This window comes from Hypanus sabinus, chromosome 8 (assembly GCF_030144855.1).
Source record: "Hypanus sabinus isolate sHypSab1 chromosome 8, sHypSab1.hap1, whole genome shotgun sequence".
Classification (NCBI taxonomy): Eukaryota; Metazoa; Chordata; class Chondrichthyes; order Myliobatiformes; family Dasyatidae; genus Hypanus; species Hypanus sabinus.
The window spans coordinates 67606875-67632737 of record NC_082713.1 but is presented as its reverse complement, the minus strand read 5'-3'; the positions used below and the strand labels follow the sequence as shown (position 1 = coordinate 67632737).

The following is a 25863-nucleotide window of genomic DNA, read 5'->3' as shown; positions in this document are numbered from 1 at the left end:
CACACTTTAGCAATAGGTCTATGTGCATTCAAGTACACATACAAACACTGGTTAAATGTACTGGGATTTCTGCCTCTATCGCCTTTTCAATGAGTTCTAAGCCCTTACTGACCATACACTGAGAGAAAAACATTTTTCTCATTTCCCCTCTTATGCTTTTATCAATTATCCTAATGCAGTTACCCTAGAGTTTAGTTAAGTTTTTAATGTGCTATTATTCAGATATTTAAGTGTTTGTTTTATTTAACTTTTTATTGTTATTTAGATTATTACATGTTTCTGAATGTCAAAGACAATTCAAAGGGAACATTCAGCTCTGATTATGGGTCTCAGTCCAAAATGTCAACTCTTCATTCCCCTCCATAGATGCTGTCTGACTTTCTGATTTTCTCCAGTTCTTTGTGGGTGTTGCTCAAGATTTCCAACATTTACAGAATCTCTTGTATTTATAATTCAAAAACTCTGATAGTTTCAATAACTCAATAAGCAGGGAAGAAAGGAGGGTATAGCTTAGACTGCTGTTAGTAATTTTCTTAAGTCCTGTGGTTACATAGTGACTTGACAAAGAATAGGACAGTTTAACTTTGGAAATGATTAATGGCTGATTTGTTCATCAGGAGCCTCAAAAATGGCAGGAAGGTATAAGCAATTGTGTACTTTTCCACAGCTTTATCCAGACAATTTAAACATATATAACTTATTTTTTCATCTTTTCTGACTAATCTATGCTTGATTGTTTAGTTCATTTTCATCTAAGTTTCTGATCTTACTTTACTTCAACAGGCTTCACCAATAGTTCTAAAACTATTTTAAATCCATAACCGTATTGATTTAACTGCAAACATGGCCCCCTATATCTTCCTTTTCATAGTCTCCAGTTATGCATCAGGTCCACTTGCTGGAACAATTGTTTTAATCCATCTCTAATCTCCCAGGAAAAATGAAAGCAGATTATAAAGAAATCCCGTGTGTTGTATTTTTTCACTGTTTATTGAAACATATACTACTTCACAAATTATTACAGAAAGGTATAGCTGGCATTAGAAAGTGTGGCTGTGTACAACAGTAGGAAAGAGAAGTTAATCTAATGTAAAGTCAAGAGATTGAACAAAAGTAAATGATCTATTCTGAATTTGTGACTATAAGAGTAGAAATTCTTAAGCCTTGAGTATAAAGAAAAAAATAATTTACTGCCTTCAAAGGGTGCTTAAATGGTAAGAAAATGTGTATACTTGTGAGATTAAATTTTCTATATTTGAGAGGTTATTCAGGATTTAACAAATAATAAAAAGCTTAAATATCAAGCCAGTTAAAAAAAAATCCCCATAATTAACATCTTTCTTCCTTTCCGTGGAAAGAAGTCTACATTTGCTAGTAATATAATTGATAAAGGAACTTGTTTTGGTTGTACTTCCACTATCTTGCATTAAGAAAAATATAAATTAAGATAGATCCCCTCACAAAGGTAATGATTTACATATATTTTTAAACTAATATTCCATTTGCTGCATGTGGTAAGGATTTCTCTGCTCCTGAAGTTAATTATAAAACACAGAATAATATAGCACAAAACAGACTCTTTTGGCCAACCTTGATCCAGGAACCTGTCAAAAAAAAAAGCTTGCCTTGCAAATCTCCTTTAAACTTTTCCCCTCTCACCCAAAAGCTATGAATTCTTCTATTTGATATTTCCATTCTGGGAAAAAGACCATCCACCTTGGCAATACCACTTATTTTCATATACAGTATTTCTATCAGGTCACAGACACTCCAGAGAAAACAATGCCAACTTGTTCAGTGGTACTTTATAGATAATACTCTCTAGTTCAGGAAACATCAGTCCTGAAAAGTAGCCTCAGCCTGAAACATTGACGGATTACCCTTTCCATAGATGCTGCCTGTTCTGCTGAGTTACTTCAGTATTTTATGAGCATTTGCTTTGGATTTCCAGCATCTGCATCCTGGTGAATTTATTCTGCATCTTCTTTCAAAGCTTTCATCTGGTAACACTGTGATCAGAACTGCAAACAATACTCCAAGTATTGCTTAACTAAAGTTTTATTCCACTTCAATATGACTTCCCAACTTTTATACTCAACAGCCAAAATTATGAAAGCAAGTGGTACACGCCTTCTTACCACCCTGTCTATTTGTATTGACACTTTCAGGAAACCATAGGCTTGAAACCCCAAGAGCCTTCTTTGCATCAATCCTCCTCAAGGTCTTGCCATTTGCTATATACTTTCTTCTTGCATTGAATCACTCAAAATGCAACAACTCACATTGGTCCAGATTAAACTCCATTATTTAAGTGCTTTATTCAAGTTTATTCAATTTTCACAAGGACACAATGCAGTCTGGTTCATCAAACACAAATGACATTGGTTGATGCCTAACTAGGACCACCAACATTAAATAGGATGGAACTGCTGTCAAGCTCATGCCTATAATGCAGCACTGGCCTTTCTCTCATACATGTTTTTAAGTCCTGAATTATCTGCAGGGTATCAGAAAGATACCACTAATGCTATCACAACAGATTCTGACAAATGCACTGGAAGGATACACAAACAAGTATCTTTTACTTCTCCGAGGTCAACATTCCTAGTGCTGACGACCTAGGCACACTCACTTAGCTGCACTGGGTAAGCCACTTCATTCACATGTCCTAACAAGACTCCTAAAACAGGCATGCTATTCCGAGCCCTGTTCTGGAAAGAGATGATCAAGCAGACAAGAAAATTCAAAGATTCCTTTGGGAAAAGAAATATAACATCCTCACTGAGTTTTGAGAACTGCTAGACCACAACTACTCAAAATAGAGAAGTATGGTAATAACACCCTAAAGTCCATGTGCAGGATGTTTGCAAAAACTCAGTATGACTGATGCAAGAAATGCATCACCTATCCATCTGCCCTGTCAAATACCTCTTGTCCCATACATGGAAGAGTCTTTGCTTTTCCACAATCACTATCAGTCACCTCAGAACATGCAAATCTACTGCCATCCTATGTCAGAAGGAACAAAAATAAACCTATGTAAGCTGCACAAATCTTTACATTTCATCATGCAATTTGAATTCATAAATTATTTCAGATCACCATTTTGTAGGGATGTATTCTGGGGAATAAAATCATTATACTGTTTGAAGCACATTGCTCAAGGAGAAAAACTGCAAATGCTGGATTTGTCTGAATGTTTTTAATGTGATTAGTTGCCTGATTAGTATAACAACATCACAGCAGCTGGATGCCGGATGATTTAAAACCACCACTCCCATCCCACCTGATATTAAAATCCTTAAGTCTGCAATATCCAGGCAATTAGTTTTCTCTAAGAAAGCAGCAAGTACTTGTCCAAAACCCTAGGGCAGGGGTCGGCAACCTTTACCACTGAAAGAGCCAATATGGACCCATTTCCCACAGAAAAGAAAACACTGGGAGCCACAAAACCCGTTTGACATTTAAAAAGAAATAACACTGCATACAACGTTTTTTTTTTGCCTTTAAGCTATGTATAAACAAACTATAATGTGTTGCATTTATGAAATTGATGAACTCCTGCAGAGAAAACGAAATTACATTTCTGCATGCAACAAAAACATTTTGAACTCTGAAAAAAAGACATTGGGTTGAAGGTTAGTCCATAGGTAGCCTACCTTGGATCGAAGAATTAAAAGAAAGCGCGCACTGGTGGGTGTCAGCATTGGCAGTGGTGATGTATATTAATAGCGATAAAAAATACGTTGTAGTGGTGTAGCGCTACACACAGCGCTAAAATAAAGACACTGCAGTCAAAGGTAACTTTATTCGAACTAAACAGCCTTGATTTAAAGCCTCCCTCAACCCGTCCCCATGGGCGTGAATGCTCCAAAAGACACGTACTCACAAACCCCCGTAGGCTATCTCCCTTAGCCAGAATGGTGGCTAATTGTGAGCCGGTTCGGATGTGCCAGGAAATGGGTCGCCACGATGTTTTTAGATTGTACAAGATCACCATAATCTTCAAATTTCGAATTACATTTCAAAAACTAACAAACTACGGGGAGCCGCAGCACAGAGATCAAAGAGCCGCATGCGGCTCCGGAGCCGTGGGTTGCCAACCCTTGCCCTAGGGCATCAACTTTGCTTTCTGACTCTTCACTCATTTTCACAAGTGCGGCACATTATGTGCCTTTTCCTTAGTGGGTTTGACCACAAGCTGTTCTAAAAAGCCATCTAGTAGGCACTCTACAAATTCCTTGGCTTAGGATTCAGTGTCAACCTGATTTTTCCTCTCTACCTGCATGTGAAGTCCTCCATGACCCCTACCTTTTCTATCTCCTTTTGTAATTTGCACCCTACATGTAGGCTACTGTTTGGAAGTCCATATATAATACCCATAAAGGTCCTTTTAACTTTGCAGTTTCTTCACTCTGTTCATAAGGATTCGACATCCTCTGATCCCATGTCACTTTAAGTTTAGAACAAAGAAAGAAAAATTAATTGCAACTGTTAATAGCTAGTGCAATATCTCCTTTAAAATAAGATTTCTCTGCCACCAAAATATAAAAGTCAGCAAAAATTTATCTGATGAGTCACCAGCAGATGCCAGCACAAGGGCCACTGATACAAAAGCTGCATTTGGGGAAGGGTGACTTAGTAAATCACCAGAGATGGTCAGGATTAGAGGCAAAGTCTGGCTAAATCACACACAGGAGTAGAGAGAAAGGGAAGGACATCATAGCATCCTGCTACAATAAAGTAACTCACAGCCTGATTGCAACTCAGAATAAGGAGTTCTAGTTTTCTGATATTTATTAAAATATCCAGTTAGGAATTCTGCATGACTGTTATTAAATTACCAACTGGCTTGTTGCAAATGTAGAGAAGTGATGAAGAAACCCGACCTACGTAAAGAACCAAATTCATGAGGTGGGATACAATATATGGCACATTTGCTTCTGCATTGCACATTCAGTGCATACGACTGAGGTTGAATTTTTGACCAGGCCTTTCTATTGGTAAAATATTGTCAACGCTTCTGATCAGGAATGCCATAACTTTCATGCTTGAAGGGCCATATGCTGACCAAAGCAGAAGAACACAGACAAAACAAAGCCAAAGATTCAATTTCTACCGGGCTTGGCAATAAAATATTTGCAATAATCGTTATAACATTTCTACACTATTATGTGATATAAATTTAGCAATGCGAGAAAAGCAATGATATCAATACCCCTTTCCTCTGTTAAGAAGCCTTTAGCTACAAGAATTTCACTTTTTATGAAACTCGTAATTGATTGTGGCTCTTTTTTTTTGCAAGTCTCGCATCTACACTGTTGTCATACTGAAATCCTCAGCATGGTTGGTTCCCATCAAGTTCACAATTTGTAAGTATTTTGACTGAAAAGCAAGTGATGATAATACAATAATATTGCAATTATTGCAAAAAATCTATTAACAATTGACTGCATATAAAATATTACCAAAGTTCGATAGGACTATACAAACAATATAAAAATTTAGCTTTATGATTATTCTCACGAGTGTTTCCCCTTCAACACTAAGCTACGAAATGCCTTGGGCCACTGTTTGCACATCTTACTTTGGACTGGAATATCACATCACAGAAGGCAAATACCAGCACTGAACCAGATTAGGAGAGAAAGACCTAAAAGAATAGAGCTATGTTGGGTGACGGTTCCCAAATCTAGAGCGGTGGTTCCCAAATATTTTTGGGTTACTGACTCCTTAGTTCCCAGATCACATCCCCAGCACCCACCTCTCCCTTTCTGCCATTACATAAAAATTATAAAGAACTTTGATTTACAGTGAAATAGGAACTGCAAATTCAAAGCAGTGACAAATAATTGTAAAATTTATTAAAATCTATTTCAGAATCAGGTTTCTTATCACCGGCATGTGATGTGAAATTTGTTATCTTAGCAGCAGCAGTTCAATGCAATACATAATCTAGAGCGAGAAAAAAAAATAAACAAGTAAATCAATTATATATATTGACAGATTATTAAAAATGTGCAAAAACAGAAATACTGTATATTTAAAAAAAAAGTGAGGTAGAGTCCAAAGCTTCAAAGTCCATTTAGGAATCGGATGGCAGAGGGGAAGAAGCTGTTCCTGAATCACTGAGTGTGGTCTTCAAAATCTATTTTAAATCTATTTCAAGCTACAAATAAAATATTTCTTTATTTAATTACAGAAAAACAATTTTTGTCAAAAATGTTAAAGGGTACATTAAGTATTCACTACTTCATTGCCTTTTCACCTTTCAATGAGATGGATGGGCTTGGTGCAGTGATGTTAGCTTCTCAACATCAAGCTGAATGTCAGTCAGGAGTCTCAGATCCCCACATTGTCATGTGCAGCCTTTTCCATTGCTTTGAAACAAGCTAGGCGACTGCACTGAAACCACGCTCCACTAAATATGATGTTGGAAAGACAATAAAGAATATCTTGACCATTTCCCACAGTGCAGGACAGCACTCAGAGATTTCTTTCTGTAACCAAAAGTCTTGTTATGATTTTTATTGAATCCCTTCTTCAGCTCAAAGTCATTTTGTAGCAAGATCAGTTCTTACCTTCATCCTTCCTGTTAATTCTTCATTAGAAGTGTTCAGGAATAGATTAATTACATAATCTAGAATTTAGATTGTGAATATCTTTATGCAGGCTATCAAGGTCAGCACAGTATTCTTGAAGATCATCATCTGGTATACTTTCTTTCTCTTCCAATTCAAGAGAGGCTTGGAAATTGGAAAAGGTTGAGGTGACCAATGTTGCACTTAAGAATGGTTAACTTGGTTGGAAATGTGGAGATGACTGATTTGACTTTGATAAGATTCATGTCATTTCCTTGCAATTGAAAATTGATTTCATTAAATTTTGCGAATAACTCTGATAAAAGCAATGCCAGCCCTGATATTCCTAAATTGATTACTGAATAAAGGCTTTGAAATCTTCAAAGAATTTTATCACAGTTTCCAGAAGTGCATGAAAGGAACTCAGGCAATTTCCTTCTGAGAGCCATCTGACTTCTGTGTGCAACAGCAAGTGTTCAAAGTTTTCATCATTCTCAATATAAAGCTCTCGAAATAGTTGAGATTTGAGAACATGGGACTTGATTTTATTTACCGCTGTGGTAACAGTATTTAATGATTTGTACAAATTGATCACTTTTACGTCAGGATGTTATCTGTGAATTACATAGTGAATGGTAAATGTTAGAACTAGCTTTTTTCCCTCAAAAGTAATAATCCCACGGTGACATCTTGTTCTTGAGGTGCCCTATCCATTGCACAAGCAAGAATGTTGGTGAGCAGAATGCCCTCCTCTTGGAAAAGTTGCTCAACAACACAAAGTATTGATTCCCTCTTCATATCTGTTTCTAGTCCACTGCAAATAACAACTCTTGAACCATTCTTTCATCTTTTATGAACAAAGAAACAAAGATTCATTGCTTGGCAAAGTTGATTAATCCAACTGCAGAACAAATTCTGTTGTCCTAAGTATAAGCAACGCCCACAAAATGCTGGTGGAACGCAGCAGGCCAGGCAGCATCTATAGGAAGAAACACTGTTGACGTTTTGGGCTGAGACCCTTCGTCAGGACTAACTGAAAGGAAAGATAGTAAGAGATGTGAAAATAGGAAGGGGAAATCTGAAATGATAGAAGACAGGAGGAGGTGGGGTGAAGCTAAGAGCTGGAAAGGTGATTGACAAAAGGGATACACAGCTGGAGAAGGGAAAGGATCATGGGATGGGAGGCCTAGGGAGAAAGAAAGGGGGAGGGGAGCACCAGGGAGAGATGGAGAACAGGTAAAGAGTGATGGGCAGAAAAAGAGAAAAAAAGGTGGGGGGGGGGGGGAAATAAATAAATTAGGGATGGGGTAAGAAGGGAAGGAGGGGCATTAATGGAAGCTAGAGAAATCAACAGTCAGCATGGTTTTATCAAAAGCAGGTCGTGCCTTATGAGCCTGATTTGGAAGATATGACTAAGCACACTGATGAAGGTAGAGTCATAGGTGTAGTGTATTTGGATTTAAGCGAGGCAATTGATAAGGTACCCCATGCAAGGCGCATTGAGAAAGTAAGGAGGCATGGGATCCAAGGGGACACTGCTTTGTGGATCCAGAACTGGCTTGCCCAAAGAAAGGTTGCAGACGGGTCATATTCTGCCAGAGACCAGTGGAGTGCTTCAGGGATTTGTTCTGGGACCCTCTACTCTTTGTGATTTTTATAAATGACCTGGGTGAGGAAGTGGAGGGATGAGTCAATAAATTTGCTGATGACACAAAGGTTGGCGGTGTTGTGGATATTGTGGAGGGTTGTCAGAGGTTACAACGGGACACTGATAGGATGCAAAACTGGACTGAGAAGTGGCAGATGGAATTCAACCCAGATAAGTGCGAGGTGGCTCACTTTGGTAGGTCAAATATGAAGGCAGAATGTAGTATTAATGGCAACACTCTTGGCAGTGTGGAGGATCAGAGGGATCTTGGGTCTGAATCCATAGGACACTCAAAGTTGCTATGCAGGTTGACTCTATGGTTAAGAAGATGTACAGTGTATGGCCTTCATCAATCATGGAATTGAACTTAGGAGCCGAGAGATAATGTTGCAGCTATATAGGACCCTGGTCAGACCCCACTTGGAGTACTGTGCTCAGTTCTGGTCGCTTCACTACAGTAAGGATGTGGAAGCCATAGAAAGGGTGCAGAGGAGATTTACAAGGATGTTGCCTGGATTGGGGAGCATGCCTTATGAGAATAGGTTGAGTGAACTCGGCCTTTTCTCCTTGGAGCAACAGAGGATGAGAGGTGACCTGATAGAGGTGTACAAGATAATGAGAGGCATTGATTGTGTGGATAGTCAGAGGCTTTTTCCCCAGGGTTGAAATGGCTAGCACGAGAGGGCATAGTTTTAAGCTGCTTGGAAGTAGGTACAGAGGAGATGTACTCAGGGGTTAAGTTTTTTTATGCGGAGAGTGGTGAGTGCGTGGAATGGATTGCTGGCGGTGGTGGTGGAGGCGGAAACAATAGGAGTCTTTTAGGACTCCTGGATGGCTACATGGAGCTTAGAAAAATAGAGGGCTATGGGTAAAGCCTTGGTAGTTCTAAGGTAGGGACGTGTTTGGCACAGCTTTGTGGGCCAAAGGGCCTGTATTGTGCTGTATGTTTTCTGTTTCTATAAATAAATAAACAAACAAACAAATAAATAAATAATTGGATAGATGGAAAGTAAGAAATCAGGCAGTTGAAACTGAGTCTAACTTTTTAAATAGCTGGAATATATTTTTCTGTTATAAACAAATTACACTGCCCTCCATAAAATGTCTTGGGTAAGTGTACCAAATGATTTGAAAGCACCATGCAAGAGGTGGTAGAATAGTCATTTTAATTACATTTTATTTCCATATTAATGAAATAGATAGGTATTTGAAATATTGCTCAGCAAAGGAAATTAACATAATTAATTTTAGAACCAAGAACATTGAAGCCACAGAAATTATTTAAGGGGAAAGAAAGCTAAAGAAGTTACTTTATGATCAAAGTATTAATCCATGTTAGATAAAGAATCCCTTTCTGGATGTCTGAGCAAAAAGATTAAAATTCTTGGTGTCATGGATAGCAAAATACAGCAGATCCTCAAAACATGAAATCCAAATCAAAATGATCATTTCCAGCCAGGCAAGAAATGTCCACAAAGAAAATGATAAAATAAATATTCTGGAATAACCTGTAATATTAACTTAGTTTCTGGCTCCACAAAGGTTAATTAACTTCCAACATTTTCTGTTTTCAGTTTCTTCCCTAATTAACTGGATTACTGAATCTGGTGGTGAAATTAATGCCTCAATTAAATTAATTTGTACTGAAGATGATGTATTCTAAACAAAATGTAATATAATTACTAGACTTCTCTTTTGCAACAAGTTATTTTTAAGACCTTTTTAAAATGGCTACAGTAATATACTATGTTGCAAAGATTAACTGCAGTGTACAATTCTTATGGCCTAATTTTGAAACTACATACTCGCATTCCCAAAACTGGACAATGAAGTATCTACAATCTATACACTTACAGAATACTCACAAACTTGTCAGACTCTGTATTAATTACTTACTTTATAATTTTACCTGTTTGTTTGTTGTTGCTAATTAGTTGAGAGCATCTGATACTAATATGTGAACTGTCAGAAGAAGTGGTAGAGGCACGTACAATTACAATGCTTAATAAGCATCTGGACAGGTTCATGAACAATAAGAGATCATTGATTTATCAAACTGCCAGTAAATGCTCCCCACCAACATTTCCCCCTCTCACCTCATCTCCTTACCTGCCCATCACCTCCTTCTGGTGCTCCTCCCTCTTCCTTTTCTTCCATGGACTTCTGTTCTCTCCCATCAGATTTCCCATTCTCTAGCCCTTTATCGCTTTTACCAATCAACTTCCACCCCCAGCTTTTTACTTCACCCTTCCCTTCTCCCAATTTCACTCATTACCTACCACATTGTACTTATTCCTCCCGTCTCCCACTTTCTTACTCTGACTTCTCATCTCTTTTTTTTCAGTCCTGAAGAAGGGCCTCGGCCTAAAACATAGACCGTTCACTCTTTTCTATAAATGCTGCTGTGCTTGCTGAGTGCCTCCAGCTTTTTGTGCATTACTAGGTTAATGAATAGGAAAGATTCAGAGGGATGTGGGTCAAACTAATGTGAATGGATCTAGCTCAGGAAGACTCCTTAGTTCGAAGGGACTTTGCTGATGCTTGTGAAAGAGGATAACATTTTGATGATCAGGAAGATATAAATCGCCTACAGACAATATTTAATATGCTGATTTGCAATGTAATTTATCACATAAAGGTTTGCATTTACCAGACACTCGCTACTTCCCACACCTTACATTCGCACAACTCGTGACAAAATTAGAGTCATGGGGTCTAACGGCACATAAACAGACATTTCGACCCAATATCCATGCTGAGCATTGCTCTTATCTACACTAGACCCATTTATCAGTGTAAGGTCCATAGCCTTCCATCTTGGCAATACAAGTGCTTGTTGAGATACTACTTAAATGTCTTCAGCACCTCCACAGATCCTATGTTCCAGATTCCAAGCACTGTGGAAAAAATTGTCCTTCAGATTCCTTCCAATTCATCTATCTCTCACCTTATACTTGTGCTCTACTGTTACAGAAATCTCTACTATTTGTTAACTAATATCTAGAAGTTAGTTGTACTTAATACTATACTTTCCCTTAAATGTAATGGAGCTCCAGCTTTGACATTTTCCTGAGTTTTGAAGTATCAAAGATAATCTGTTTCACTGTTACTCATAACCTGTAACTCATTCTCTTAACAGCAGACCAGGCTGAAAATGCTACATCAGCATGGTGCTATCATGGTTTTTTAATATACTTTGTTAGATGACTGTCATCAGAACAGAAAACTCCTGGCAAATATTTTTCAAATGCAAATTTCTTCAGGGTCAGAAGCAAATTCTGAATGCTGTTTACAATCTTTGCAGTTTTCAGTGACTTTTTCTTCATAAAAATATTTTACTGATGCTAAGAAAGTATATTATAATGAAGACATTTTTGTCCTGAAGGGACTTGCATTTGAATTGCATTGTACTCAGAACCCATTTGGTTGAATGACAAGAAGTTGTAACTTTTTATGAAAAATAATCAATGTCATAAGCAAGCCAAACTTTAGTTGTATAAAAATCAAAGTATTTGGAGAACTGAAAAAGTGTTTGATCTCATTGGTCTTATGCTGTCAATCACAAATGATTTTTCAAGAATACACCCTTCAGAGCAGTCCATTTAAGTTACTGCAGAAAAGAAATGCCAGAGGCAACTTTTGAGAACAACTGAGCTTGGCAGCCTATGCAGTTTGACAGGAGTAACTGAAAGGGCATTAACTATTACCGTACAGCGACTTAAACCCAATTAAATATAAACACAATCAACAAAGCCAAAGCCTATTTTAAATGCGCTCCAATGATCAAAAGGTAACAGTGACGCAAGAATACCAAGAAAGAACTTGGACGTCATAACAATTTTTGCTTAATAGATTTTCATAATTTTGAAAAGGTTCTCTCCTCATTACTCATAAACTTCTGGAGAAAGTAATTTTATTCTTTAAAATATTATGAATAAAAATAACAGACATACTCAAAATAACTCCAACTGATCAGAGGTGAACAGTGCCAAAATAAGAACACAAACTAAATAGAACACAACTACAATGCAACCACTCAGAAATCAGGTTGATTTGTTAACAGGTTTTTGAATTGAAATATTCTGTAAACTAAGGGTAAATTTGGCTCAGCTTTAATTAAGATGAAGCTCCAAATGAAGATTGTTTTGGGTTACTCCCCATTTGCCATGAAGCAGAACATTTCAAAAGGGAAACTTCTGAGATACTAATAAGCATTTTTGTTGTGCAATGGAATGCCATTTGTCACCACAGCACCTCTAGTGCTTTAGTATACTGCTATACAATTAGTCTAAGAAAAATGTTTCCAGAATGAGTATGTGTAAGGAGAAGCAGTGATCTGCATGTGCAATTCTTTGAAAAAAATACAAGTTTTTATTTTACTAAACATGAGATTCTGCAGATGTAAGAACAAAGTATTGGAGGAACTCAGTAAGTCAGGCATCATCTAAGGATGAGAATAAACAATGACATTTAGGGCTAATACACTTTATCAGAACTGGAAAGTAAGGGGGCAGAAGCCAGAATAAGATGGGAGAGGGTAAACTGCATAAGCTGGCAGGTGATACGTGAAACCAGGTGAAAATGGATCTCCTACACACCAGCAACTCCTCCATTTCTCACACATCTGCCCACACCCTATCCTCCTGCCACACCAAAAGGGATAAGATTCTCCTTGTTCTTGCCTACCACCTCATGACCTTCTGTATTCAGCCAATCATCCTCCTAAATTCTGCCATCTACACTAGGATTCTACCACTAAGCACATATTTCTCTCCCATCCAACAGGGATTGTTCTCTGTGTCACTCCCTTGTTCAGTCATCCCCCTGCATTGATCTACCTTCTGACACTCGTCTCTGCAAGCAAGACAAATGATACACCTGCATCTACAGCTCCTCCCTCACCACCATTCAGGGCTCCAAACAGTCTGTCCAGTTGAGGCAACACTTTGCCTGGAGTTTGTCAAGGTCAGCTACCGTATCTGGTGCAAACTCCTCTCCATCAGTGAGACCCAACATAGATTGGGGGATTCTTTTGCGGAGCACCTTCACTCCATCAATCACAAGAAGTGGGATTTCCCTATGGCCAACAATTTTAATTTGACATCTGATTTCTATTCTCACATGTTGGTCCAAGGCCTCCTCTACTGCCACAATGAGGCCACACTTGGATTGGGTTAGCAAACCTCATATTCTGTCTGGGAAGCCTCCAACCTGATGGCGGTCTACATGGATTTCTCAAATTTCTGGTTATTTCTTCCTCTCTCTTTTTCCATTCTCCGTTCTGGAACCCTTCTCTTCTCCTCGTCTGTCCATCAAGTCCCTCTGGTACTCCTCCTCCATCCCTTTCTTCCATGGTCCACTGCCCCCTCTTATCAGAGTCCCTCTTTTACAATCCTTCAGGTATTCCATTTAAGATAGAGAGAAGGAGGAATTTCTTCTTTCTTGTGAATCTTTGGAATTCTCTACACAAGAGACCTCTCCTGGATAAAGGATAATCAAAGGTCAGGGGATAAGATAGAAAAGTAGAGTTGAGGCTAAGGTTTGTTCAGTTATGATAATTTTGAATATTGGAACAGGTTTTGGGAACTATGACCATCCCTCTCTTATTTTATGTTCTCTTCTCCTGCTATGAGAAAACTTAAAATGTCAACAAATGAAAACATGGATCTTTGCTAATTAATCGTACAGATTATTGATTCTTCCCTTCTAATTATAATATAGTACAATTTAATTATATAGAACTTTTTGAGGACGTTATTGTTAGTATTGTTTTCGGTCTAGCTCATTAAGTGCTTCATTACAACAGCCGTACTGTTAATCCTTTACCAAACTGAAGTGGAATGTTAGAAGTAATCAATCAGACCAACAAACATAGAACCATTATTTATTCAATACCATAGAACATTACAGCACAGAAACAGGCCTTTTGGCCCTCTTGGCTGTGCCGAACATTTTTCTGCCTAGTCCCACCGACCTGCACTTAGACCACATCTTTCCATACCCGTCATTCATGTACCTGTCCAAGTTTTTCTTAAATGTTAAAAGTGAGCCTGCATTCACCACTTCATCTGGCAGCTCATTCCACACTCCCATCACTTTCTGTGTGAAACAGCTCCCTCCTAATGTTCCTTTTAAACTTTTCCTTTTTCACCCTTAACTCATTCCCTCTGGTTTTTTTCTACCCTACCCTCAGTGGAAAAAGCCTGCTTGCATCCACTCTATCTATTCCCATCATAATTTTATACACCTCTATCAAATCTCCATTCATTCTCCTATGCTCCAGGGAATAAAGTCCTAACCTATTCAACCTTTCTCTGTAACTCAGTTTCTCAAGTCCCGGCAACATCCTTGTAAACCTTCTCTGCACTCTTTCAAATATCCTTTCTGCAATTAGGTGACCAAAACTGCACGCAATACTCCAAATTCGGTCTCACCAATGTCTTATACAACCTCACCATAATATTTCAACTCTTATATTCAGTACTTTGATTTATAAAGGCCAATGTGCCAAAAGCACTCTTTACAACCCTATCTACTTGTGACGCCACTTTAAGGGAATTATGTATCTGTATTCCCAGATCCCTCTGTTCTATTGCACTCCTCTGTGTCCTACCATTTACCTTGTATGTTCTACCTTGGTTTGTCCTTCCAAAGTGCAATACCTCACACTTATCCACATTAAACTCCATCTGCCATTTGTCAGTTGGTCCAAATCCCTTTACAAGCTTTGAAAACCTGCCTCACTGTCCACCACTCCTCCAATCTTCGTATCATGAGCAAATTTGCTGATCCAATCTTCCACATTATCATCCAGATCATTGACGATCAACTATGGACCCAGCACTGATCCCTGTGGCACACCATGTTTATAGGAAATTTAAAGTCTTACTTTGTGTAGTTCTATATATGTTTAAATATTCCTAAGACTGTACAAACATAACTAAAATATTTAAAGTTGGTTAAACAAAGGATAATGCTGATTTTCTTACTGCTGAAACAAAACCAAATGATGGATAATCTGAGGACAGCTTTCTTAAAAACCTCAATGATAATATTTGTTCTTTTTGTAAATGAAAACTGAGATAATTAAAAATATGCTTATATGGCATCCGATAAACACCACTGTAGATAGCATGATAATTTGTTTACGTACTAAAATTAGTACAAATTTTAAAGTGGATTTTGAATCATTGCAGAAGTGAACAACAACTTTTCTCTTTCTAATATGTCTGTGCCAATTCTATTTTAACTATTCACAAGATAACAAAGATAAATAAATAAATAAATAAATAAATACCATTTAATATTGTACTTTTCATGATTGTTAAAGTGCTGCAAAAATACTTGTGGTCTGTTGTACTCACCAGGAACATGAACCTGAAGTTTTTGAGATCAGTGAAGAATTCTTCTATGCTGACAGCTTTGGAATCAAAGGCAAAATATTCTCCCAGTCCTTTGTACAACTTCATCATATTTCCATGCATGTTGGAAAGTTTTTCATACTGTTCCCTCGCTTGCTTGGCAAAACTGTAAAATCTGATTAAGGAATTAATAACCACATGGAAATAACTGGCCATACTAAAATAAAAGGGTCTCCTCAGGAATCATTCCACTGACAATTCCTTGGGAGAAAAAATGGTCAACTTTCCTTAAGTATTTCTTTGAGATGATAACAATGCGATTTTCTATCAAAACAAATTGATTTTTATCTTCTCATTCATTAAAACAGAAACCATCAACTTTATAAAATATGCGACTGTAAACAATTATATTTTTGCTCATTTTTGTATATATTTTTTCTATATCTTTCACATTTAAAGTTTTATTTTATTCAAACAAAAGTAAATTTAACATGCTTGAGAAAATGTTACAGTAACTCAAGGTAGTATCAAAGAACATAATCAAAAATCACAGTTGTGAAAATGGATAGGGAAAATCATAATTTTCAGAAATTGAAGATTACCATATACTTCAGAATCTCTAAAAAGAGATGAAATATAAACTTATTTGCAAGATTGGAATCCAGTTTTAAATGTTTTTGCACTCTGGGGAATGAGCATTATCGTGGCATCTTACTGTACACCAGAGTCCATCATAAACCAAATAAAGTAACCATTTGGAAATTAATTGTAGGAGACAATGCATTGATGGGCCAAGCTCTTGTGCCAATAATACCTTGCTGTATTTTACTTTATCTACTCATTAAATTCTAATAGACATGATCATCAGCAGTACCCTTTTGTGGAAGTAACAGGTGCGTGCACTTTGTTTTATGAACCAGTTATGTGGCTTGAATATTTTTTATTTACAGTATGCACAATTTACTGGCAACTGTCCAAAGTGTTAGGTCAGGCATCTTTGTGTCCTTTCATTGACACCAGGAAAGTGACATTAATTAACCTGCCCCCAAGTGTTAAGTAAATTCTTAAACATTCCATTCTGTATCACATAATCAGTGGGCTGCAAATCATGAAGAAAATATCAATAATTTCCATGCAACTGAATGTTACAAAGATTGGTCAGGTACAAATTCAATTTATTTCTCAGAAAAGGGCAGTACCCTAGCACAACCAGTGGAGGGGCAGGCTTGCAATACTAGCAATACAAATTTAATCCTGCCCTTTAGCACGTCCGTGCGGTTTCTGTATACATTTCCTCCAATTACACGGATTTCCTTTGGTTGCACCAGTTTCCTCCTACATAGTAAAGACTAGGGGATAGATTAATTGACCACTGTACACTATGACTAGCCTGATTGGGGTGCTAAAACCTTGAGAGAGTTGAGGAAAAAGTTGGGGAGAGTAAAATGGAATCAGTATAGGTTTGCTGCAAATGGGAGATTGATGGTCAGTGTGGACTCCTTGAATAAAGGGCTCTTTCTATGATTTTGACTGAATACTTTATAACACCATTCCAACCATTACTGCAATCTCACGGCTTCTGCTCCACTTCTATCACTTTATATTACATGCCAGTTTCAAATGACAGAATATGACTTTCAAAAGTGAAAGGACCTTCAGTCGTTAAGTTTCAGAGCAAAATCTAAATGGTCTATAATGGAAAGAAATATGTCAGTAAGCAAGATCTGTGAAGTTCCAAAGATACTAAGTTGTCTAAAGGATAAATTGCTTCCATAAATTGGCATAATTTACTCAGCAATAGCAGAATTTGTAATTGATTCCCAGTCCTGCTAAAATACATATTATCTTCTAATCATCATCATGCAGATTGTTCCAATAGTTAAAACAATATAGAACAATTAATATGTGGTGTTACATTCCTTAATTTCACATTCTGTAATAGCTGATAGTTCCACCTCATCAAGATTTAGTTGGGACAGAGGCTCTTAGCCTCATTTTGTGATCAACAATGTGCTGCTAGGTCCTCCTCTTCCTAAACTGGAGTCTGGAGATTTGTCATGTTGTCAGGTACCTTTGAGAAACACTTAGCCTATGATGAACCAAAACGTAATTAAATTTCCAGAATGCTGCAAAGAATTCAGGATGCCAGTGATGAACATTTCAAACCGGATGTGAGGTGGACAAGATCCTGAAGCACCTCTTATATCAACGTTAGTTCATCTTCTGTTTCAATGCTAAATAGCAATGTGCTATCTGAAGTTAAAATCAATGCATAAAACAAGTCAGCCCATCTGCTCTTGTCCCCAGTCTTAGTTGCACTAAACAATAAAATTATCACAGAGGAAGTCCATTGAGCAATCTCTTAAAATCTTGATAAATTCAAAATAATTTTTCATCATAGCACTTTAATTGTGTTAATGATTGAAGATAAAACTTTGACTTGCCAGATACACTCAGTGATCACTTTATAGGGTGCACTTGTACAGGTCTTCACTAATGTAAAAATCTGATCAGTCAATCATGTGGCAGCAACTCAATGCATAAAAACTTGCAGACATGGTGAACTTCTGTTGTTGTTCATAGCAAACATTAGAATGGGGAAGAAATGTGATCTAAGATACTTTGACCATGGAATGATTGTTGGTGCTACATTGTTTGAGTATTTCAGAAACTGCAGATCACCTGCAATTTTCAAGCACTACAATCTCTGGAATTTACAGAGAATGGTGCAAAAAGTTCACTGAGTGGCCATTCTGTGGTCAAAATTGCTTTGTTAATGAGAGGGGTCGAAGTAGAATGGCCAAACTGGTTCAAGCTTACAGGAAAGCGACAGTAACTCAAATAAACAAGTTTTAAAACAGTGGTGTGCTGAAGGGTATCTTTGAATGTACAATACGTTGAATGTGAAGTGGTTGGGCTACAGCAGCAGAAGACCACAAGCAAACACTCAGTGATCACTTTATTAAGTACAGGAGCTACTTAAAAATGAGGAAGGCCTGCTCTAGGCAGATTTACAGCTGTGCCACATTCTTTTCATCTCTTGATGTTTGTCTTAACTGTATTCCAAGAGATATTTAGTGACTTGGAAATTTCCTTGTATCCATCTACTGGCTTGTGCTTTTCAACAATCTTATTGCAGAGGTGCTTGGAGTGTTTTTTTGTCTTCATAGTGTAATTTTTGCCAGGATACTGACTCACCAACAGTTGGACCTTCCAGATACAGGTATATTTTTACTGCAATCAATTGAAAACCTGATTGCACACAGATGATCTCCACTTAACTAATTCCATGACTTGTAAAACCAATTGGCTGCACCAGTGGTAATTTGGTGTGTCATATTAAAGGGGGTGAATACTTATGCAATCAATTATTTTGTCTTTTATATTGGTAACTAGTTTAGATAATTTTGTAGAGATGTTTTCACTTTGACATGAAAGAGTCTTTTTCTGTTGATCTGTGTCAAAAAAAAGCCAAATTAAATCCAGTGATTCAATGTTGTAAAACAATAAAACATAAAAACTTCTGGGGTGGGGGTTGGTGAATACTTTTTATTGGCACTGTACATCTTAAGATATAGGAACAGAAGTAGGTAATTTAGCCCATCAAGTCTGCTCCACCATTCAATCATAGGCTGATCCAAAACTTCCAGTCATCCCCACTCCCCTGCCTTCTCCTCATACCCTTTGATGCCCTGGTTAATCAAGAACCTATCTATCTTTGCCTTAAATACACCAAACTACTGGCACTCCACAGCCTCACTTGGCAACAAATTCCACAGATTTACCACCTTGTGACTAAAGCAATTTCTCTGCATCTCTGATCTAAATGGACATCCTTCAATCCTGAAGTCATGCCCTCTTGTCCTAGAATTCCCTACCATAAGAAATAACTTTGCCAAATTTAATCTGTTTAGGCTTTTTAACATTCAGAATGTTTCTATGAGATCCTCCCTCATTCTCCTGAACTCCAAGGAATACAGCCCAAGAGCTGCCAGACATTCAACATACGATAACCCTTTCATTCCTGGAATCATTCTCGTAAATCTTCTCTGAACCCTCTCCAATGTCAGTTTATCCTGTCTAAAATGAGCTCAAAACTGCACACAATACTCCAAGAATGTGGTCTTACAAGTGCTTTATAGAGCCTCAACATCACATCCTTGCTCTTATATTCTATAACTCCGGAAATGAAGGTCAACATTGCATTTGCCTTCTTCACCACCGAGTCAACCTGGAGGTTAACCTTTAGGGTATCCTGAACAAGGATTCCCAAATCCCTTTGCATCTCTGCATTTTGAATTCTCTCCCTATCTAAATAATAGTCTGCCCATTTATTTCTTCCACCAAAGTGCATGACCATACACTTTTCAACATAGTATTTCATTTACCACTTCTTTGCCATTTCCCTAAACTATCTAAGTTTCTCTGCAGGCTCTCTGTTCCTTCAACACTACCTGCTCTACCACCTATCTTTGTATCATCAGTAAATTTAATCACAAATCCATTAACCCCATAGTCCAAATCATTGACATACATTGTAAAAAGCAGTGGTTCCAACGCCAACCCCTGTGGAACTCCACCGGTAACCAGCAGCCAGCCAGAATAGAATCTCTTTAATCCCACTCTGTTTTCCGCCAATCAGCCAATGCTCCACCCACACTCGTAACTCCCCTGTAATTCCATGGGCTCTTATCTTGCTAAGCAGCCGCATGAGCGGCATCTTGTCAAAGGCCTTCTGAAAATCCAAGTACTACTTGAAAACCACATCTACTGCATCCCCTTTGTCTAACCTGGTTTTAATTTCCTCAAAAAATTGCAGCAGGTTTGTCAAGCATGATCTTCCTTTCAGGAAACCATGCTGGCTTTGGCCTACCTTGTCATGTGCCTCAAGGTACTCTGTAATCTCATCCCTTAACAATTGACCTTAACAACTTCCCAACCACTTATGTCAGGCTAACAGGTCTACAGTTTCCTTTCTGCTGCCTCCCACCCTTCTTGAATAGCGGAGTAACATTTGCATTTTTCCAGTCATCTGGTCCAATGCCAGAATCTATCAATTCTTGAAAGATTATTGTTAATGTCTCTGCAATCTCAATCTCTCCAGCTACTTCCTTCAGAACCTGAGGGTGCATTCCACCCAGTCCAGGAGATTTGTCCACCCTCAGACCATTAAGTTTCCTGAGCACTTTCTCAGTTGTAATTTTCACTGCACAGACTTCACATTCCCTGACACTCTTGAATGTCTGGTACACTGCAGATGTCTTCCACTGTGAAGACTGATGCAAAATACATGTTCAGTTCTTCTGCCATCTCTGCGTCTCTCATTACAATATCTCCAGTGTCGTTTTCTATTGGACCTATATCGACCCTCAAATCTCTTTTACCCTTTATATACTTAAACAAGCTTTTTGTATCTTCTTTGATATTAGTCGCCAGCTTCCTTTCATTATTCATCTTTTCCTTCCTAATGACCTCCTTAAGTTTCCTTATGCAGGTTTTTAAAAAGCGTCCCAATCCTCTGTCTTCCCACTAACTTTGGCTTTCTTGAATATCCTCATTTGCTTTTACTTTCACTCTGACTTCACTTGTCAGCCACTGTAGTGTTTTTCCTTTCAAACATTTCTTATTTAGAATGTATGTCTTGCACTTCCCTCATTGTATAATACACAGTACTGTATATGATAATATTGTAGTTTATTATAAGTAAATGAATGCCCTAACTATTTCAAAATGCTCTGAGTTGTACTGCTTAATGAGCTGCCTAGTTTTGTTGCAAATTGAAAGGTTCTGTTTGAACTAAGAGGATTAGTGCAAGGGAAAACTATCTGGCTTGCAGCTATGATAGCTGACAAAAAGGTGGTCCAGCCTTTGATTGGATACTTGCTGGCAGCCTTCCAGAATAGTCTAGGGAGGGGCACTGCAACTTGGTATCAAGATAGTGGTGATCGGAGGGACTATTGCTTGTGGGAGGGAACAAAGGGATCAGAGACACATGTTAAGGGTAGAAACAGCAGAGATTGTGTTAACAATTAGGAATCACGGTGTGGAAGGCTAGTGTTTTCCAGTTAAGGCATTGCAGGTAGAGCCAGAATCAAAGAAGAGAATGGGGAGGCCAAAGTGCAAAACACATCATCAAAAGCACACAGTACAAAAAGCACATGTGGTTACGATTTCAGAAAACATATAGTCACAAAGAGAAAAAACATATATAGCCCAAGTCCCTGAGATGTCCTGGTACAGCTTGCTCTTTTACCAAGTGAGCAATGAAGAGCAGAAGTGAGTAAACTCTGAAGGGAAGGACCGACGATCCAAACTCAGTACAAAATGCAGCAGCACGTAGCCAGCTCTGGTATCTCCTTCACTGGTGACTGCCAACAGGTGACTCCAAGGCACGTGGACCTTGTCTGCGCAACGACCAAGGGAGCACAGCTCCTCCACCAATGAAAAAGTGAACTGGGCTTACAATATTCTATGCTACCAATGTCTGACAGGAACGTGATCACAATGAAACTATCCAAGACAATCACTCACACCATTTATTTTCGGACCGCACACCATCTCAGCACAGACCACCAAATCCAGGCGACACCACCACAACAGAATGCAATAGTCCAGCTCCATTGCTACCACTGATGGGATCGTCCCTGCAGTACCTGATGCTCTTACTATCTGGTAATGACTTCCGATCATTGAAGACACACAGGATAAATAAATACACCTTTGATTGGACCTGGGGTGGTGCTGCAACCATTTTACCAGAAGTCTAAATCAGTATTGGGATTATTGCAACATGAATCTCCAGGATGATACAGTGTACATCTGGCACTGGGGCCTTCAGTTTTTTGGAACCTATTACAAGGAATACCACGATCACCTGAAAACTCTGTCACTGCCTACATTCAAGGAAGCAGTCAATTTTTTTTTAAATATCAAGGGAATTAAGCAATATAGGGTAAATGTAAAAGAGTGACACTGAGGCAAAAGAACAAGCTTGATTTTATTGAATGGCAGAGCAGGCATGTTGGACCAAATGGCCCACCTCTCCTTGATCATCTTATGTTCTTGAAAGAATGATTCACAGCAGGAAGTACAATAATTTTACTCCAAAGAACTGATTGTGTAATCAATGTTCATATCCCACTTTTTTTTAGGAAAACTGTACAACTGAAGGTGCTACATTTCAAATGAGTGATGAAACAGCGGCGTTGTCTGCCTTTTCATGTAACAAAAAAAATCCTACGATTTAGTATTCTTCAGGGCCCTTTGACTCATTTCTTAAATACCATCACTAAAGCATTCTACCTGAGCATTGCTATAATTCTGCTCATAATACTGCAGTGACAATGAAAATTTAAAACACATTTAATCACTGCAATCTCACCACTCCCAATTTCTATCCTAATCTATCCTCTAAGAACATATCCGTTGCCCAACTAGTGGCATCTTCAGCAAACAAAATTTTTTTAGCGCAGCCTGAGGCCCCTTATTTAGGATGCACACTAAGTACACATCCTGGTCTGGACCAGAAAAAAAAACCCTGATAATTTTTTTACGTTAAGCATATTTAATGGATTTGCATGCTTCAAAACAACTGGTGAGGTATTGCTTCTTCATTCCAGATAAACAATAATATATGCAAAGAAGGGCAGAGCCCTGAAAATAAGAAACAAAGTTGAAATTGAATTTGTAAAACATTCATTACAAAATCTTTTAATTAGTAATTACACTAGCTAGCACTTCTCACCCCATTCACTGGCCATTTATTCACCCTATTCACCCCATTCGTTCCATTTAATTACAAACATTTCAACTAATTAAGCAACAGAAACATGCAGAATTCTTCTTGTTCCTTTTGTTGTGCAGTTTTGCTCCTCCCTCTGAAAACTTCTTCACCTCAGATCCTATTCTGAGATGTAATGGGAAGCCACAGACCAACTGAAAAGCCTGCTAATGCTGTAATTTGCTGTATGAAGACGTGCCACCATGTCAGTGCTGCACACTAGCTAATTCTCTTTCCATTATGGAAATACTTTGATTAATTTAGTTTCATTCAGCACACAAGTTTCAGGATGATATTGTCCTCAGGACAGAAATCACACGATCACACTGGGGCTTTGCCACAGAATGAAGCACTTGGGCTTTGTTGAACTATGATGAAACACTATACTAAACTGGTAACCTGTTTACCCATTAACAATTGATTTACTATGCTTTTCCAGCATTTTGTTTTTATACCTAACACCTCCATATTTGAATTTATTTTTAAAACAAAGCTTCCTTTGTACAAATTTTTGGTTAAACTTCATGAATATTTGAGATTAACAGTTTAGTTATTAATGTTCAATTTAATGTTCCTGGAGGAAAGCTATGTACAAGCAAAAGTTAGAATTTGTATATGGTAATTATATCACAGGATTCTTAATATTCACACTAAGTTCATTGAAAAGAAATCTTTTTAACATTACTTAAATGTTTCTGTTGATTAAATAGGGCATCTGTTGTACAGAATTCCAACATCCCTCACTTAAAAAGCATCTAACTGAATGACAATGCAATTTATGCAAGAAAGCATTTGCATTTATATTGCACCTTCCATGATCTCACATCCTAAACACAGTTGATAAAGTACTTTCAAAATCAGAAAATACTGGAAATTTGTATGAAGTCAGGCACAATTTTTTTTAGAGAAGAAAAACAGTTAACACATTAGGTGCATGATTTTTCATCATGAAATTTGAAGTGCCCAGCAAGTAGGCACGGCTAGAAGTGCCATACATAATAACAGGACAAATACTGTTTGTTCTAATCCATAGATGTTGTCTGGCCTACTGAGTTCTTCCAACATTTTTTTGTGTGTTGCTTTGGATTTCCAGCAACTGCAGATTTTTTTTGTATTTGTGACCCAGGCAATCTACTATGTTGATACAGTTGTGAACCAGAGATGGTCAGAATACAGGGAAAGTTCTGTTCTTTTTAAGAGTATTTTTCAAATTTATTTTGAGAAAACAGTTGAAATATCATCACAAAAATTTGATTTTAATGGTTAGAACATAGAAATACCTCATTCACAACTCCTAGGTTCTTATAATTAAGGGAATACCTCAACATGCTATTGCAGTTTATTTAAATACATGATATCATTTATAAGGCATTTTGGGTCCTGAAGGATGTTGTAGCTAGTATATGTCGGTGGGGGGGGGGGTGAAGAGGGCAAGGGGGATAGTGGGGATACACTCCCACTCCCAATGGTGTGCATCTCAAATAGTCTCTTGCAATCAAGTCCAGTTCCTGGCCTTCTACTGTAGTTTAGCCCAGTGGAACCTTTTCTACTGACAGCAAAAGGGATAAAGGCAGGATACTGCCGCCTTAATACCAATCACTCCGAGCAGATGGGGCTTGTCAGCTGAGAGAAGGAAAACTCTGATCTCAAACCTCCACTGTTTTGTGGCTATTCTCACTCACGGAGAAGACTTTGGGAGTAAATCCCAAGGGAAAATCCAGAGCCAGAGCACCTAAGGCAGTCCTCTGTTTAGTTCAATGCTGACTGGCAGCTCCTGTGACACTTTTGGTGCCAAACTGTAATGGGTTTCTTTCTCCCTTTCCTTTGGATTCATCAGCTGCATTGGAAACAGATCGCTCAAAATATCATATTGCCCTGGCTTGTGCACAGTATTCTGTAGGCAGCTAGGATGCAACATCCACAGTCGACCTCGACAGATGAAGAGCCTTCAGATGGTCATTTATATATAACTGCACAGATGTAGTTTAGGTAGAAGTTTTGTGAAAAACTACCCAGGTTGCTTGAGCTTTCTGCATCACCTGAAATAGCTATACGTATTCCCTCTCTGTGATGGACTCACCAAATACCCAGAGCTTGGCGTCTGTATTAGATTCTCACATCTTTCGTTCATTGCTCACTTCAGATGAGTTAGACAAATCAGAATCTTTAACAAAGAGAGACTTTAAGTTGTGAATGTAAGAAATGGGTATCAGGCACCCGTGTATAAAAAGTGGAAGTATTTCTGGCAGTTAACAACGAGCTGACATTAGACCAATGAAAAATCACTCTCTTGCTTCTTATGGCTACTGTCGCAAAGGTATAAACACACAATTAGTTTAGAGATCTAAAACAAAGTTTTGTGGGATTGAAGTAACTTATAAAGTATTTGTTTTTACTAAGTAAAAAATAAACATCTATTTGAAACAACAGCTTCTACTTTGACGTTAAATGGAAAATTGGTCCAATTATGGAGTAATTAAAAATACAAGTCTT

General features: G+C 38.0%; 1 protein-coding gene across 4 annotated transcripts in view; it reads right to left on the bottom strand.

The window, feature by feature from the left end:
- diaph2 (diaphanous-related formin 2) overlaps positions 1 to 25863 on the bottom strand; it is a 615614-nt gene that overhangs the window by 134861 nt on the left and 454890 nt on the right. For all 4 annotated transcript variants that reach the window (XM_059977309.1, XM_059977314.1, XM_059977312.1 and 1 more), the window contains one exon: positions 15594 to 15759. In XM_059977309.1, coding sequence (XP_059833292.1) covers positions 15594 to 15759 — 166 coding nt within the window. The remainder of the gene's footprint in view (positions 1 to 15593; positions 15760 to 25863) is intronic.